Source organism: Bison bison, unplaced genomic scaffold (assembly GCF_000754665.1).
Source record: "Bison bison bison isolate TAMUID 2011002044 unplaced genomic scaffold, Bison_UMD1.0 scf7180017864304, whole genome shotgun sequence".
In the NCBI taxonomy this organism is placed as follows: domain Eukaryota; kingdom Metazoa; phylum Chordata; class Mammalia; order Artiodactyla; family Bovidae; genus Bison; species Bison bison.
Window position 1 is genome coordinate 4,405,550 of NW_011494876.1, and position 18,139 is coordinate 4,423,688.

The 18,139-nt window shown below is 42.0% G+C and overlaps 1 protein-coding gene across 3 annotated transcripts in view; it reads right to left on the reverse strand.

The window, feature by feature from the left end:
* The window catches only part of PTPRG (protein tyrosine phosphatase, receptor type, G), a 775,476-nt gene that overhangs the window by 15,328 nt on the left and 742,009 nt on the right, over window positions 1-18,139 (reverse strand). For all 3 annotated transcript variants that reach the window (XM_010851541.1, XM_010851540.1, XM_010851538.1), the window contains 10 exons: window positions 15,066-15,148; window positions 14,744-14,878; window positions 13,408-13,542; window positions 11,103-11,275; window positions 8,956-9,091; window positions 8,325-8,471; window positions 6,386-6,479; window positions 5,404-5,480; window positions 4,783-4,911; window positions 735-881 (listed from right to left, as the gene is read on the reverse strand). In XM_010851541.1, the coding sequence (XP_010849843.1) occupies window positions 735-881; window positions 4,783-4,911; window positions 5,404-5,480; window positions 6,386-6,479; window positions 8,325-8,471; window positions 8,956-9,091; window positions 11,103-11,275; window positions 13,408-13,542; window positions 14,744-14,878; window positions 15,066-15,148 (1,256 nt within the window). The remainder of the gene's footprint in view (window positions 1-734; window positions 882-4,782; window positions 4,912-5,403; window positions 5,481-6,385; window positions 6,480-8,324; window positions 8,472-8,955; window positions 9,092-11,102; window positions 11,276-13,407; window positions 13,543-14,743; window positions 14,879-15,065; window positions 15,149-18,139) is intronic.

The following is an 18,139-nucleotide window of genomic DNA, read 5'->3' on the forward strand; positions in this document are numbered from 1 at the left end:
ATCTGATGCCATGAACCTCTGTCCAGGCTCCTCTGTCCATGGGATTCTCCAGGCAAGAATACTGGAGTGGGTTGCCATTTCCTTCTCCAGGGGAGCTTCCTGTCCCAGTGATTGAACCTGTGTCTCCTGAACTGCAGGCAGATTCTTTACTGCTAGGCCACCAGAGAAGCAACAAATGAGGTTATCATAGTGAAACAGAATCCTGTTCAGGCAAACATTTTAAGGGACAACAAACTATAAGAGACTTTATATCCTATTCTATCTTATCTATAAAAATAAAAACAAGGAAGGGGAAAGGACATCAGTATTTAATTTACTAAATAAGATAACTCCCCTCTTAACCACTCCATAGGAGGATAATTAATTACTCATCAAAATGTTGTGTATTTTTTTTTAATGTATAGTCTTAATATTATCACCTCTGCAACATATTATATTGTAAGGCTTACATTTCTGATGGCAAACTAACTACAGAGCTCTAGTATATTGTTCTTACAATCAGGTCAACAAGCCTATTTGTATGCATGCTTAATCAGAGGAACGGCTACATTTCATCCTTCCACCTGGAAAAAGCAAATACTTGAAGGAAGCAAAAAAGGACGTGTGCACATTTAAAATTAGGTCATAAGACGCCCGCCCGGGCCTGTCCTCAGGGTGGCAGATTACTTCATTGTGACTTAGAATCACCCAGGACCCAGATACAGCTGTTACCAAGGGCCTGAGGTTAGGGTTACCTGTGTAGCTTCAAGGATAAAGTCATGGATGATAATTTGCTCTTCATTAGAGAGGCACAGTCTGTCTTTGCTGATAAGGGTGACGGTAAAGGCCTCACAGTTCATGGATTCTTCTCGACTGGGCCAGTACACAAACTCATCTTCAGCCTACAAGCACCGAAGGAAAAAAAAAAATTCTTCTGCAGGGCTGTCAACCATTTGTTCTTCAATTTTCTTACCAATTTCTTATGTTTGCAATTTCCCATAATTCCCAGATCATCTTTTAAGTTTGGTTCATACAATTATTGATATACTCATATTGCATCATGCTGAGGTCAGTGGTTATTAATATTTTATTGTAAAACACAATCACTGTTTTTTGGCACCTCTCATCTATGTTACTCTAACAACCAAAAAGGCTCCTTCTGTAGGCGATGTCTAACCCAAAGCTGAGAAATGCTGGGTAATGTAAGTGTGAGAATAAAAAAGGAGATATGATCTCCTATCAATTTTATTATTTCACAGTGGCTTAATGCAATTAAGATATGCTAATTGTTGTTCTATGGATTATGTTATTAAGAGTTCTACAGTTGACTAGCATTTTCCAAAAGACTTTTTGTAAACATTATCTTATGTACTTTTCTTAATACACTCGTGAGGGAAGGAGGTTTTTATCTTCCGTCTTTGTAGATGAAAACACCAAGGCTCAGACAGGTCCATAAATAAGCATGCTAGCTGTAAGTATAAGGTGCTTTGTAAAAGGGCAGTTAAGCTGTCAATGTTAAGACTTCAAGTCTTTCAGTCTTGAATCAGGCAAGCTTTCAATGTTTGTCTATTTTAAGATTAAAGATAAATATTCAGTAACAGAAACCACAGTACATAAAATAGATAAGCAATAACAATTTACAGCTCAGGGAGCAATATTCAAATATCTTATAATAACCTGTAATGGAAAAGAATCAGAAAAAATAACTGAATCACTTAGCTTTACATCTGAAACTAATACAATATTCAGGCTTGATACTTGAATTCTTTCCCTGAAAACTATGAACAAAGATAACCGTTGCCTAGGTTGGAGACTGAGAAATACAATCATCATGGTGAGCCTCGTCTCCTTTTTCTCATCAGTTCAAATGGCAAATTACAGTTTGCTTGTAATATATAGATTTCTATGGGCATTTTCCTGAAAAAGCCTAGACACTATACTAGTGAAGTCAGAAATAATTCTGAATAATGTTCAAAGCAAGGTTTTGTTTAATCTTACATTGTTGCATTAGAAATGAGCCAACAGTCCAATAAGACTTATCACCCTTTCAAGTTTCAATATAGCTTATTGCCAAGTACATTTTTATTTTTAAAGCTCAGCATAAGGGGAAACAGATTAGCAATCGGGTTTAGTCTATACAAAAGAAGTCTGTAACTGTCTTGGATTTTAATACACTGTGCCCTAGGATATGGAATTAGGACCCTTTTAACAGATATTCTGGTGGATCAGCAGTAAAGAAGACACTTGCAATGCAGGAGACGTGGGTTTGATCCCTGAGTCAGGAAGATCCCCCGGAGAAGGGAATGGCAACCCACTCCAGTGTTCTTGCCTGGGAAATCCCATGCACAGAGGAGCCTGGTGGGCTACAGTCCATAGGGTTACAAAGTCAGACACCACTAAGCAACTAAAACAACAATGACATAATGATGAACAAGGCCTCTAAATTTGACCAAATACACAGATTAAGCATAGGACTGGATATGACCCTGAATAATCTGACTAAGCCTTAATTTCCGTATCGGAAAAGTGGGAATAATAAAACTATATACCCCAAATAACTATTATGATAATATAAATTAGAAATTCTCTAATTGGCCTTACAACTGCCAAAAGGAGTTAGTAATGGCAACCCATTTGGGTCTTCTTGCCTGGAGAACCCCATGGACAGAGTAGCCTGGTGGGCTGCAGTCCACGGGGTCACAAATCCCACAACCGAGCAACTAACAAAATGGTGGAAGAAAGGCAGAAAAATAGTTTTGAACACAAAACAGTAAACTAGGGAATAAAGGCTCAACTTGACAGACTATTACAAAGAAACAATGCTACTGACTTCAGTAGGACCTCTGGTCTCATGGGTATTTTGCTTATGGATAAGGCACAGATGCCTTGGCCACAGTGACTTCTGGGCCATCCACAGAATCATGGTCTTGTAAAGTTACAGTAGTGATAAATGACAAAGCAAACAAAAAATGCAGAGACATTATCGTGTCCGGCTCCTTGAGACCCATGGGCTGTAGCCCACCAGGCTCCTCTGTCCATGGCATTCTCCAGGCAAGAATACTAGAGTGGGTTGCCATTTGGATCTTCCCGACCCAGGGATCGAACCCAGGTCTTTTGCATTGCAGGCAGATTCTTTATCGACTCAGCCAGGAGGAAAGCCCTTAGAAAACACTACATTTGACTTTCCACCTCTGAGCTATGAGCACGGACGTGCAGGATTCCAGCATCGCCTCCGTGGGCCGGAGAGAGACCCGGAAGCGACAGGCCTGGGCCTGAAGCCTCGCTGTCGGCACAGCAGACTCACTGGATCCAGGCTCCCACTCGCCTGCCCATGCAAATGAGCTTGTGGGCAGAACCGCTTTCAGTGGCTGTCCTCTGTTCAGTGAGGATAACAAAACACTGACTCATCCAACAAATGCACGTTTTAACAACCCTAAATGCCTCCAATTTCCATATGCCAAACAGAATAGACCCCTATTGCCAGCTAATTTGAAAATTTACACTCCAGTTTTTAGCTTAAGATTCTCAACTCTGTTGCCATTCTATCACACAGAAGCAGTCTTGGTATTCTGAAGCTGGAGCAGAAAGCGACAAAGTGAAGTTCCTACTGACTGGGCACACAGTCAAACGCATGTCATCAAGACTAGGGGTTCAGTCACATGCTGTTCTTTGCTGATTAAAAAACTCACTACTCTTGACACTCAAGGAAGCAGATCGTTTTTGTTTTTGTTTTTACTGTGTGCTTCCATGTCCTCATAGTAACTTCTGAAGACCCAACTGATTGAAAACTTCAGGCAATGGGAGTGCAGCGGTAACACTCAAACTTGTTTTCATAAACGTGCCCACCCTTCTCCTCTAGGGTCTTAGAGACCTCAATTGTTGTTTAGTTGCTAAGTCGTGTCTGACTCTGTGTGACCCCCTGGACTGTAGCCCACCAGGCTCTTCTGTGCATGGGATTTCCCAGGCAAGAACACTGGAGTGGGTTGCCATTTCCTTCTCCAGGGGAGCTTCCCAACCCAGGTCTCCTGCACTGGCAGGTGGATTCTTTACCTCTGATCCACCGGGAAGTCTGGAGACCTCAATAGGGAAGGACTAAAGGGAGGAGAAAGAATTAGTAGCTTAGTCGAGGTCTTTAAAAAGCACTAATTTCCAGCAAAAAAGTCTCTCCTTTTCTCCTTCCTTCCCCGTAACAGATCTGGCTTGCCTATGGAATGGGGGGGTAAATGATGATACATTATTAGTACTTTTGATACTGATTTTTTTTTTTTTTTGGCTGGGAAACATTTCTATGATGTGGGGTTGGACATATACAATAACAAAATAAGGCAAGTGACTCAAATCATGGCTGTAATTATTTGTATATGCCCCTTGGCAAACTAGTTCCCTCAGTTTTCTGAGCTCCTAAAGGAGGTGAAGAGAGTACCTATGTCAGCAAGTTGTAGAAATGATTTAATGAGCTAATACATGTGAAAACAAGCTCATATAATCAATACATGTTGACTACTGTTACTACTCATTTGTTTTTCAACAGTGACATGCAGCAACTAAGAGATCAGGGTCAGTTCATACACTAGTGAGGTTGGAGACAGAACTTTTTTCCAAAACCTTCTGTCACCTACTGTGTACAGTAGAGTTGAGGGGTTCTACCACCAGGAATCAGAAATCAAGGATTGGAGCAGACCTATGAAATGAGCAGTCTGCATTCCCTCCCCAGCGCGTGCAGACACTACAGCCCTATCGCAAGGTCATGAATGCGCGTGGCCTCACGGGCCCAGGAATGCAGAATAGGTGCGCCTCACTCACCAAGCTCTGGTTGTCCGGCAGCATGACGATGATCTGCGCGTTGTGATCCCAAATCATCCTCCAGAAGTCCTTGGTGGTGTGCGGCAGAGGGTGCTGGGTTATAATAAACTCATTGCTCCTGTAATAGCCCTTTAGTTAGGAAGATGAAAAACCAGCGATTATGAGCGTCTTATTCTAACTCCACGGTAGTTAAACACATTCATGAAATAAGACCAGCATGGTGCTAACCTCACTGAAACAATCCAAAGAGGCTCTCAGTGCACTTGGCTAATTTTTAGATGTACTTCTGCTAACACGTAGAGACAGTTTTCTCTCCATGTCCTATTCACTTCTCATTCCCCCTGCTGTTTTTACTTAACAGTAATTTCAACATGTATTCCAAGACTAGATGGGTGAAATCAATAAGAAGATCACTTCTTTAACAAGCTTGTTTCTTAAGCATTTTTGTGTCCTCATGGATTAGGTATTCTTTGTTAAAGGTTTCCAGATGCAGAAATCCCTCAAATTTTGATATTACACATTAAGAAAGTATTTGAATAATCAAAGCTGCATAGGTGGTGTCTGCTCTTTAGCACCATTCAGTGTAATCAACTTCACTTATAACTAACTGTTGACTCTCACCATGATATAAGAAGCATTAATGTAGTCCGTTCCTTTCATTCCAGGCAACGGTGCAAGACCCACTCGAGCACGTTCAGCTATGACAAAAAAAACGAAACACATTTGCCTTGGTTACCTACACACCATCAACAGCACCTTCTCAGAGTTACCTGATGAGCCATAGAGTCCCTTGGCTCCTGTTTCTTTTTGGGTCCTGTTTCTTTTTAAGATTTACCTATGTTGTTAACCAAGCTAAAGCATTATCAGCTAAGACTGAATGCAAAAGGGCACTTTACATGTCCATCTGCATGTGCCCAGAGGGACGCAGGCTTTATGGAAATAACATACAACTGTGGGAGACACTTTCTCATCAGGTCACGAAGAAGCTAGAGACAAAAGAGGAGTTGAGGTCACTGTTGACCCCTGTCTGATGTTCCTACAATTAGACCAACATACTGCACTCTGCTCTTCCGCATGCCCTTACCTCTCTATCTTTCTGTTCAGGAAGCACTTAGAAAATCTTGGCCTTTTTCAATCAAGAGAATCTCTCCACCGATTCCCTATGTCTGTTTCTACAGCATACACACAATATCCTCTGCTGAGTCCCAAGTTACTTACATGATGGTCACCACCTATCAAGTGTCTTGGTCTCAGTTGACAGGATACTTTAATAATTGTAGTTCCAGTTGGACAGATTAAACCAGGACTCTCTATTTTCAGAGAGCATTCACGCCACAGTGACAATGACTTTACCTTTCTTTTTAGGGTTTTACGCTAAGACATGGTAGAAATAGCCTAACTCTTCAATCTCGAGGTGAACTTGAAGCTAGATTTCCTGTCCCATAGACACAGCAACTTCCTGGTGCGGACAGCTGCCCCTCCCATCTGTCCTATTTGTCCTAAGTATAACTTTCCCCCTTGGTGGTGGTTGCCTCTTTACCTAACACACAAAATCTCAAGAAAAGAAAAACACAGTCAAGTTGAACTGATGTTAAGATCTTACATGGCACGACTGAAGAGTTTCGGTTCTTTTCTTTGTTGCACTCTTTCTGAGCACTGAAGCATTCCACATATTTTGCATTGCACTGTGTGACCAGCTGAAAGAAAGGCAACATTTTCGTCCTCATTCAAAGGACTATATTTGTGCATGTGTTAACTTCCTGTGGCAAACATTTTTCTGTATGTACATAAACATCAAATCATACCTTGTGTCCCCTAAACTCAGAAATCTATCTCAATAAAGCTTGGAAAGACAACAGAACAAAAACAAAGCTATAACTGATAGCACCTGCTTGATGATCTGGCAAAAATGCCAATGATGAGATAACTGATGGCTTTTGAACGCTTCTGCACTAAGAACACTTTGTGTCTCACCGGTGGCACTTTTCACAACTGTCTCGGTGGACTGCGTCTTGTTTTACTTACTTTTAGGCCTTAGGTTTCTTGACGGCAGGCTCTATGTAAGCAGTATGTATTGAATAATATGGATTTACTGAATGAATTCTTTGGATTTATTGAATTACTGTGGATTTTCCCATACACTCTCTACTAGAGTGTCTGGGAACGGTCTCCTGCTCTACCTGCTTTACAGCTACACTGTCCAGGGCCCTGGAGGCAGCCTGAGTTTCTGTTTCTTGTGTTTTCTTTCTAGGTAAGTTCTACACCTGTAAAAGAACAAACAACCCAGTCTGCTTTGATGAATTTTTTAAAACAAGGTATAAACAAATGTTTCAGGAACAAACGGCAGAATTTTAAAAATACTGGTACTCAACACTGCTATATTTAAAATGGATAACCAACAAGGAGGTACTGTAGAGCACAGGGAACTCTACTCAGTGCTGTGTGGCAGCCTGGACGGGAGGGGAGTTTGGGGGAGAATGGATACATGTCTACATATGGCTGAGTCACTTTGCTGTCCACCTTAAACTATCACATTGTTAACTGGCTATGCCCTAATAAAAAATCATTTTTTTAACAAAATAAATATTAATTTTTAAAGAATTCATTTTCAACATTCAAAATAAGACACTATGTCCTCACTATTAATTAACTGAATGATTTTTAGAGTGGGTAGGACATTATAAAAGGAGACCTGGAAATATAAAGTTGTTATGACTGAACCTGGTGAAATTAATCTATTTTTCATTTCATATCACTTGTTATCATTTGCTTGACAGTCTCATTTCTTCAGCTGAGATTCAAAGGAAGGTTTCAGTGTCTATGGAAAGTTTTACCGTGAAAATGAAAACTGCAGTGATTCATCTCATTCTTTTTATCTTGACACAAAATAAGAAATAGAACAATGTGCAAAAAAGACAGATTTTTAAAGTCTAATGAGAGACTGCTAAATAGGAGGCATTCAGTACTTTTGAGATAGCTAAACTGCTCTGACCTTAATTACTTTAATAGTTCTTATAGTCTCTCTTTTCACCTAATTTCACTCAATTCCATATAACCCTAACTGTCTTCACACCTTGTGCCCCTATCAAAGAGAAAAAAACCCCATTTAGGAAAAATTAACCTTTTCTCTAGTTTTGTTTAGTAAGTCTTTTTTAGTTTCTAAATCATCTACTGGGATAGTCTTTCAAAGAGCTCAGCTTTTAAGATAATGTCAACAAATAGCTGTTCTTCATAAGGGTAAGATAAATTAGGTCAGAAAATTTTTGATTGGAACAACAACATATTATGTCACTGTGGCCAGGGGCATGTGTTTATGTTCAAATAAAGTTGTAAACTGTACAGAAGAAAATATAGCGCGGCACTGTCTCCTCAGACACCTACAGACAAGTCGCAGCTTCATTTTCCCATGTACTACATCTCAGGAGTACACAAAGTAATCCATCTCAGTCTAAACATTCATGCAAAAAACACATGACCCCTAAACTCGAGGCATTTCTTTACCTCCTTGCTTTTTGCCCAAAGAAATGTATTGAAAGCAGTACCTTGAACTGTTTTTCCAGTCGTGTCTTGCCTCCTACTCCTGGTATGAGGATGCTATTAACGTAACTGTGCAGCTGACTGGAAGACACTTCAGTCTCCTTTCCAAGAATGGCTTCCAACAAGGCATCGTGGATGAAAATATACTGCTCCTACAAGGCAGAGGACATGACGGTTACCGAGGTGAGCTGTGACGGGACACCACCTGTTTCCTGCAGCAAATCTGCCTTCAAGGAGCTCCTCCTCTGGCAGGGAGCTCTCCGTGAATTCCCTCAGTACTCACTTCCTAATCCGCCAGAAGCGGCCTGAGGGCAGGGACTGCGTTGATGTCGGTTCTGTACTCCACACCACGCTCCGAACATGCAAGGGGGAAACGCGTGTTCACCGGAGGGCTTTAGAACCATCCCCTCAGGCCAGACAATGTTTAACTCCCAGAGCAACGAATACACAGCGCTGGGTACAGTGTCCCAGCTTCATTTCACATCCACACAGAAGTGGGGAACAACCAGATATCCTCGTCAGGACACCTTCCAATCCAAACCCCTGTAGATCTCTCCCAGCCCTGTCTGCTGCCGCTCCTTCACCCTTCCGTTCCAGCGCACGGAGACCCCACGGGGCCGTGCAGTCTCTCCTCACCTCAGTCTGGACGAGGTAGTTGCGCTGAGTCCTGATATGCTTCAGGAACCCCAGGACGTTGACTGTGCTTTTGTCTTTTATCTGCTGCAGCATGCTGTCAATGACGATGTAGGTGCCTGTCCGGCCCACACCGGCGCTGGAAGAAAGGCAGACCTCACCTAGCACACCTGCTGCTCGACCCCCGGCATGGACCGTGGAAACCATCCTCCGCCTCTCTAAGGCCCTGAGAAATAACCCTGCTGTTCGGGGGACCCAGTGCAGGTTACGATGAATGGAGAGCATCCACAAACGACAAGAGGATCCTTCCTCCCTCTTGAGTTTTGATGAGGAGGGAAGGCTACCTTCATACCTTGCCTGAAAATAGAGACTATGTATACTTAAATAAAATATATATAAGCTACACACGAGCTTTCTTGGCCCTCCTTGTAGCTCGAGCAAAAGGATCTAAGTCCATGATGCCAGGGAGCCCAAGGCATCCCTCCTGGCAGCCGCGTGCCCACACAGAAGCACTCCCGCGGAGGCATCACCTGGCTCTCCCGCTCCCCCAGCGATCCTGGGGGAGCCCATCGTCCTTTCAACACACCCGCTTTCTGCCCACCAGACTCCCCAGTGGGCTCAGTATTGGAAAGTTCCTGTTGAAAAGGATACTTTCCTTCCATAATCCAGAGGTGGGCTACGAAGAGCCCACCTGGAAAAGCCGGCCTCTTTAATCCCACATCCTAACTGTTATTTCAGAAAAATAGGGAGACCTGAGTTCTGCTGTACTGAACAACAAACTTCTTTTGGGCAGAATCTCTGCTCCCATGCCCCTAGCAGGTTCCCTGTCTGACACAACTCTGCTGAGACACGAGCTCTCTGGTAGACTCTCTCTTCTGTTTTAGTGACTGTAAATGGATTAGCAAAGATGGAGAGTTCCCGTGGCACTCTAAACAGAAGACAGGCTCCAACTCCCGCTGCTCTGTGGGTGCTTATTAGGGGAGCGGCCCCAAAGAAGTGCCAAGGAAGCTGTGCAGCCATGTAACACACATCACAGAGGCAGCAACATCTGTCTGAACGCCCAAGCCAAGCAATCCAGGATGGCTCAGGAAACTCAAACAGGGGCTCTGTATCAACCTAGAGGGGCGGGATGGGGCGGGAGATGGGAGGGAGGTTCAAAAGGGAGGGGATATATGTATACCTGTGGCTGACTCATGTTGAGGTTTGACAGAAAACAAATTTCTGCAAAGCAATTATCCTTCAATAAATTAAAAAAAACACTAAAAGCATTTTTAAACAATCAGCTGAGGTTGATTTCCAGGTGGCTCAGTGTAAAGAATCTGCCTGCCAATGCAGGAGACACAAGAGACATGGTTCGATCCCAGGGTCGGGGAGATTCCCCTGGAGAAGGAAATGGCAACCCACTCTAGTATTCTTGCTTGAGAAACCCCACGGGCAGAGGAGCCTGGAGGGTATGGGGTCGTAGAGTTGGACACAACTGAGCATTAATGTTACTATTTACTAAGGTTGTTTAAGGTACTTTAGAAGGTAAAACAGGCTTTTTATGTGCTTTACAAAGGTATTTTATTTGAGCTTATAGTACCTATAAGCTCAAAGCCTTTCACCCAGAAAATAAATACTATTCTTTGGAGAAACCCTACAGAAAAGCCATATTCAAAAACTCAAAAGCTCCTCAATGCTCCGTGGTGACCTAAATGGAAAGGAAATCCAAAAAACAGGGGGTATACATATACGTATAGCTGATTCACTTTGCTGTACAGCAAAAACTAACACACACTCTAAAGCAACTATACTTCAATAAAAATTAAAAACCAAAAAAAAAAAAGCCTCAAAGTTTCTAGTGTGGGAAGTTCTAAACTTGTGTTTTAAGTTTTTTATATATTAGGAGCTACCAACAATTGCCTTATAAAATAACGCTGGATTTTATCAATAATGAGATGGTGTTATAAAAACTGGAGACTCATCCTCTAAGAGTTCATTCTGTTTTACCCTCACAAGCAGCAGCTGCTTTCTTACTGTTAGAGGACTATAGTGACCTCCTGTAACCCTCACAAGTCTCAGTGGTCCCAGTCTGGGGCGGAAGACTCTAGTTTGGTGTCAGAGCAGCGGCAGGCCTGCAGCCCCTGCCTCCCCAGTCGGGCGGTCCTCACCTGCAGTGCACCAGCACAGGCCCCATCTCCGGCGTGCGGGCTGCCGAGGACCTCCTCACGAAGGTCAGCACTGGGAGGGCGTACTCCGGGACCCCCATGTCGGGCCACTGCGTGTAGTGGTACTGGATCACCACACGTTCATTCTGCCGCCCCTTGGGATTTCCCTTCTGCCCCTAAGAGAAAGGCAAGAAAGCATGTCTTTAAGCCAACAGTGGGCATTCTAGATGAAGATGATGTAAGGATGGCATGAATCCCAACCTCTGTTCTCATTTCGCCCTAACTGCTGATATCCTCTCTGAGGTCCTCTCAGGCCACAAATGAGGACATGACCCAGCTGGATGAGAAGGCTCAGATACCTCATAGAAGAGAATATGGTTTCATTCTGCACCAAGAATGAATGTTTCATATTTCATTTTTCTGGATCTGCTATCCAAAGAGCTCAGTAATTTGCCTACAAGATTTCTATTTCCTAGGTGCTTCCCTAATGGCTCAGCAGTAAAGAATCCACCTGCCAGTCCAGGAGACGCGAGGTTCTATCTCTGGGTCAGGAAGATCCCCTGGAGAAGGGAATGGCAACCCGCTCCAGTATTCTTGCCTGGGAAATCCCATGGATACAGGAGCCTGGCGGGCTGCAGTCCATGGGGTTGCAGAGTCTGACACAACTTAGCAACTAAACAACAACTTCCATTTCCTGACTTCCTGCCCCAGCTCCTCTGACTCTGTGCCAGGACTCCCATTCCTTCTCCACTGTCCAGGCTGATGCAGGCACATGCTTGCAACCTCCAGGAAGTGTGGGGAAGATCCTTCTCAACGTCCAGAGTCCAAGGCAACAGTCAATTTATCTGTCCCTTTCAAAATGAATTTTTGAGAGTTGTTTTCCTTTAAGTGGCTGAACTTTTTACATTTCAACCACTTTGGTTGACAATCTTCTTCAAACAGATCAGTTTCTGTGATGTGTTCTTTATTATTATTATTATTACCAATACTTGTAAAATTTAAAAATGTTTTTGATGATTCAGGGTCATGAATCCATCGACATTGAACACTGTAGGGTGCTTGGCCCTATGCTACAGGGCTTGGATGTCCTTGATTATCAATTCCCCAGTTACCTCTCCTTTTCCTTTTTCTTCCCCATTTTCAGTTCCTACTGTCAGTGTGCAAAACACCAGACATTCCTATTTGACATCGTCCTCTGACTTAAGGCATTTCTAAAAGAAGAGTAAGTGGGCCACATTTAAATACCTGAGGTGTTTCCATGCCTAATGGACATTATACTTCATGACTATAAACTGGTTATTGGTTAGCTTGAACCAACTAACAGCTCTGGTGTAGAGAACATAGATAAAGACAGTGCTACTGATCTTTATGTATAATACTTCTGCCATTCTTGGGAAGAAAAATACACATGGAAAGGACTGTTAACCCTGGACCATGAATGGGCTTCAGAGCCACTGAAATGGTATACAAAAACCTGAGTAAATGTGAATTCTTCTGGGGCAAGAGGCAGACAGTTTTATCGCATTCCCAAAGATGTCCAAGCCTAGAAAAAGAAATGAACCATTGCTACCAACAGCTGCCTACCTAAGCCTCCGCAGAGTAAGTAACACTCCACGCTGTCCTAATGAGCATCTGTCCTGAGTTCCTAGGACTGCTAGAGTGATCTATGAGTCTCAATGGGACAGTGGATTTTCAACAAGAGGAACTGAGAAAACTTAAAAGTGGCATTTCCACAAGGGTGATTCTCAGGATGGCAAGAGTTCTTTAGTGTTAAATCACATTAGGAAACACGACAGAGTTACATCGGTTTCCTTACTCTGGCACTCTGGGTACTTGTTTTCCTTGTAAATTTTTAAGGGGGAATTCAGGCTCATGTAGCATTCATTTTCCACACTGAATCACAGAATTTGAGTTTTGCAAATGTGTCCTTGGGACACACTTTGGGAAACACTGCTTTAAAGCTGTCAGACAATTAGATTTAAAAAGCTAAATTACCAAACAGATGCTGCCATATTTGCTGGTTACCAAAACCTCTGAGGACCTTTTGTCCCTCCCCCACTCCAAATGAAGCCTCCTTCATGAAGAGATTAAAGAACTCAGTCAGGCCAGTTAAATTCTATTATGTGCTTTGCCAATATCTTTCACACCATACATTGATGTCAATCAAAAGAGTTGTGAAAAAACGTTTCAAAAATACTTTTTTAAAAAAAAAACCAAGTTGGTTATGAGAGTTGGCCTTGGTCGCACAGTGATTTTCATACTAGTTTAAAAAGAGACACCCTGGCAGCCCACCCAACCCCTTCAATACCTTTTTCACTTTTGTATTTCTGACTGAGAAACGACGAACAGTGTAGCAGGCATGTACTTTTGTGCTCTTCAGGGTGACAATAATGTTTCCATACTCCTCACTGTTCTCGGTGGGCCAATACTGATCACATTTTCGCTGCAAAAAAGATAAATAAAAACAGTTGTAAATTATAACTACAATCGATACCACAATGCCACTGTTGGTAATACCACAATGCCACTGCGGTTTCAAATAGCACTGTTGAAACACAGGTACTCTCACCATGTGGCTGACTAAGTCAGGAATGAATGGGCTGCAGTCCTTGCAGGCAGCTGCGACCCCTGCAGAGGTTAATCTTGGGACACGTGTGGGCTAGATCATTTGAGGACTGGGCCTAGTATTTGTGACCATTCTGCATCTCACGATGTACTTTAAAGAGGGTCTAGGAAAAGTCCTGTATATTTGACCCATACGAAATGTGGGTAGGTTACCAAGGAAGATTAAGTATCATTTGGGAGGTTGGCCTGCATTCACAGGTAAAAGAAAAGTCCCTTGCGGGACTTCCCTGGTGGTCCAGTGGTTAGCACTCTGCACTTGCAATGCAGGGGGTGCAGGTCGGATCCCTCACTGGGGAACTAAGATCCGATATGCCATACCATATGTGGCTAAATACAGGAAGCAGGGAAAAAGGGAAAGTCTCTTGTAACTGTGAGAGCCTTTGTGTTAAAAACTGGTCACCAATTTTGACTCCACGAAGGGAGGCAGTAGTGATTCTGAGTAAGGGACTAGAGCCTGGGACCTTATTCTATTCATTCCATTAATTAATTCATATCTAATGTAAGTTCAAAATCCGGTAACGTTAAACTATGACTCATCGTCTTTAAAAAAGATTCTCTTAGAGACGGTCGAGGTGTTTAAGCAGTCTTTACTCCCCTGGATTTGAACTACTAGTATTTCCTCGACTATATGCTGCGTTTCTTCCACCGTCCCTACTTTTGTCTTTCTTCCCACTGTACTTAGAATGTCCTTCCTTCTCTTTTCACATCTGTGTGACTCCTCTGCCTTCTCTTTCATTGCTTAAATCTCACCTCAAACATTAGCTCTTTAAAAAGTTATCTGTACTATAGAATATGTCCATGCATTTTGCAGCATCCTCCTAATTAATACCTTATTCATCTTTTTTAAAAAGACTTTTATAAATGTATTGTTAATCTATTTGAGAAAGGCAGATTAACACCTAAAGATACCCTGTACTCTTCTCATTTCTCTAATCTTCTGGCCTTATCAAGTTTCTGCCCTACAGCAGACACTCCACAAGTAATTTTTTGAGTGAAGGTACATGGGTAAAAGTTCTTACTCTTCCTTTTTCCACAAGGTTCGTAATCATGACAATGATTCCAGTGTTTTGTTCCCAAATCATCCTCCAGAAATCTTCAAACGTGGACTTTAACGGTCCCTGGGTGGCGATGTAGGCTTTCGCTTTGTTGTAACCCTTCAAAGATGACACAGCACAGTGAGATGAAGGCAGTACCACAGCCCGGTTAATAATTCAAGCGCCTTCCATACTGAATAGGCTGTGTTTGTCATGAAAGCTCTGTGCAGTACGAAAACACATTCAACCGTCTCAGCAGCACGCTTCATTTATCAGAAACAGGTTTAGGAAAACATTTCTGACTTACATCGACATAGTTTGCATTAATGTAGTCGCTGTGCTTAGAGTCTTTTCCTGGTAAAGGTCTTAACTTCACCCTACTGTGATCATCTATAGAGGGTAAGAAAGAAAAAAAAGCAAAAACAAAATGTATGATTCAAAAACTAGCAGCATTCTGAAGCACACAACAAAGCAAAGAGGCAACGTGGCATCTCCCAGAGGGCCCTGGGAAAGCTTTTGGCAGAGGAACAACTAAAACATCAAAGCTACAGCATTGGGACCCCTCTGCATATCATGGGGACACTCCCACCGCATGCTCTGATCTGTGAGTGCTGATATGCAAGAAATGCAAACAGTGGTCCTTATTAGTTCATGTAAAATGATTCAAGATGCAACCCTCTGAAATTCCCTTATCCTACATTTTAAAACAAGTTTCCAAGATCTTTGATTACCTATGTTCCATCCCCTCTCCACTGATACAGATATAAAAAGGTGATTATTATATCAAGTCCAAAACATCAACTTTTAGGAGATGCCACTCAGCTGGACTCCCCACCACCCCAGCAGACCCTGAGTAACTGAGGGAACTGGAGCTTGCTTCTCAGAGTAATCTCAACGCAGGCATCTGAAGTCCGTGATCAGATTCAAGACCCACTTAACCTTTGCCTATGAACAAAAGGTGACTGCTGATATGTGCCTCTGGTTGTCCAACAGAAGGAGCTTGCATTTATAAGGTAACAAACAGAAGAAAGCTGAGGTCATACTTTTTTTTCCCCCCTCTAGCTAGAAAGAGAATGGGCAAAAGCTGATTTACATTTCTATTTATAATCATGATCATAAAAGGCTAGTTCGAAAAGAAGTCCAATGAGTGGATTAGCATGGACATTACTGACCTCAGACTACTTCATGCACTTCTGGAAAGCCCTCCACATTCTTGAACTCTGAACTGCTTTTGTGCTGAGAAACGCACAGACTGCAGTGAATCTAAACAGGGGCTGCCTGTTGAATCTAAACAGGGGCCCCACGTGAAAATATTCTCTTAAGGCATATGGATTCAAACTCTTTGTAGCATTATATTGTTATCTCACAGACTGACAAATAAGAACACATACTCAAGTTGCATTCTTCATAGTCAATCAAAAAGGTCAAAGACTGGCTAAAAAAGATAAATACTGGAGGTGGCAGACATGTCTGCTTTGAAAGCTGTCATGGTTCCATGAGAAAAGGCTCTTCCTATATTGTGCATCCAGCACCTTCATGGACTAATTCTACTTGTTCCATGACACTTCCACGCTATTCTCTGCTATATGAAAGCGTTAATATAGGGGAAGACCAAAGTGATGGCTGATGTGCCCAGAACCTGACCAAGGAGCCGAGATAGTACCAAAACCTAACTCTCTGAACTTGTGAAAATAAAACACCCGATTTGAATTTGTGAACATTATACCTCAAGTAAACTTCTGAAAGTACAAACACATCTAACCAGAAATAGTGGTTTTCTGGCAAAACAGGATGACCCTTGAGCACATCACACAGAGTTGCTCTGACTTCCTCTTTGCCGCATACTTTTAGCTAAGGCAGTGAGGTCACTAGAAGTAGACGCTGCCATGGTGGAGAGAGTGATGTGGACATATGTGAGGCATATATGTATGTATATCTCTGCCTGACTGCTGTGGTCAGAAATGAGGTCTGCAGATGGACAGTTCTTCACAATCTCAGGGAGTTGAGCCTTGATTGAGCTGGTCAACCAACGCTGCCCGAGTCAATCCATCCAAAGACTGGTGAGAAAAGAAAAGTTCGACTCTTCTTCCTTGTTCTCTTTTTCTCCTTCTCTCAGATAACTGAAACAAATACTCTTATTTAAGAAATGACTTTTAGTTCTTTTAAAACTTTTTCTAGAAGTAAAACTACACTCACAGATGACATGAGGTTGTACATAGAAACCCTAAGGTCATATAAGACAAGTCCACAGCTAACATCATACTCAAAGATGAAAAGCTGAAAGTTTTCCCTCTAAGATTGGGAACAAGACAAGGATGTCCATTCTTGCCATTTTTATTTGTCATGGTACTGGAAGTCCTAGCCAGAGCATTTAGGCCAGAAAAAGAAATGAAAAACATCCAAACTGAAAGGAAGAAGTAAAACTGTCACCATTTGCAGATGACATGGCATTATAATTAGAAAACCGTGACAGACTCCATGAAAAAAACTGTTAGAACTAATACATGAATTTAGTCAAGTTGCAACATACACAATCAACATACAGAAATCTACTGAATTTCTATACACTAAGAATGAATTATCAGAAAGACAAATTGAGAAAATGGTCCCTTTTATTATTGTCTCAAAAAGAAGAAAATACCTAGGAATAAACTTATCTAAGGAGGTGAAAGACCTGTATGTTGAAGACTGTAAAACACTGAAAAAGAAACTGAAGACATGAATAAATGGAAAGATATGCTATGCTCATGGATGGACTGGAAATCAATCTACAGATTCAGTGCAATCCCTATCAAAATTCCAATGCTACTTTCCACAGAGATAGAACAAACAATCCTAAAATATGTATGGAACCATAAAAGAACTCAAACAGCCAAAGCAATCTTGAGAAAGAACGACAAGGCTGGAGGCATCATACCCCTGGTTTCAAATTATATTATAAAGCTATAATAATTTGAAAAGTACTAGCATAAAGACAGACACATATATCAATGAAACAGACGAGAGAGTCCAGAAATAAACCCACACATATACAGTCAATTTATTTGTGACAAACAAGCCAAGAACACACGATGGGGAAAGTCTCTTCAATAAGTGGGGCTGGGAAAAATGGGCAGTCATATGCAAAGAATGAAACTAGATTACTATATTACAGCATACATAAAAATTAAGTCAAAATGGATTGAAACTGAATTTAAGGTCTGAAATCATGAAACTCCTGGGAGAAAACAGAGAAAAAAGCTCCATGACGTAGGTCTTGGCAGTGATTTTTTTTCAGTCTGACACCAAAAGCAACAAAAGCAAAAATAAACATGTGGGACCACATCAAACTAAAAAGCTTCTGTATGGCAAAAGAAAGCATCAAGAGAAGAAAAAGGCAGC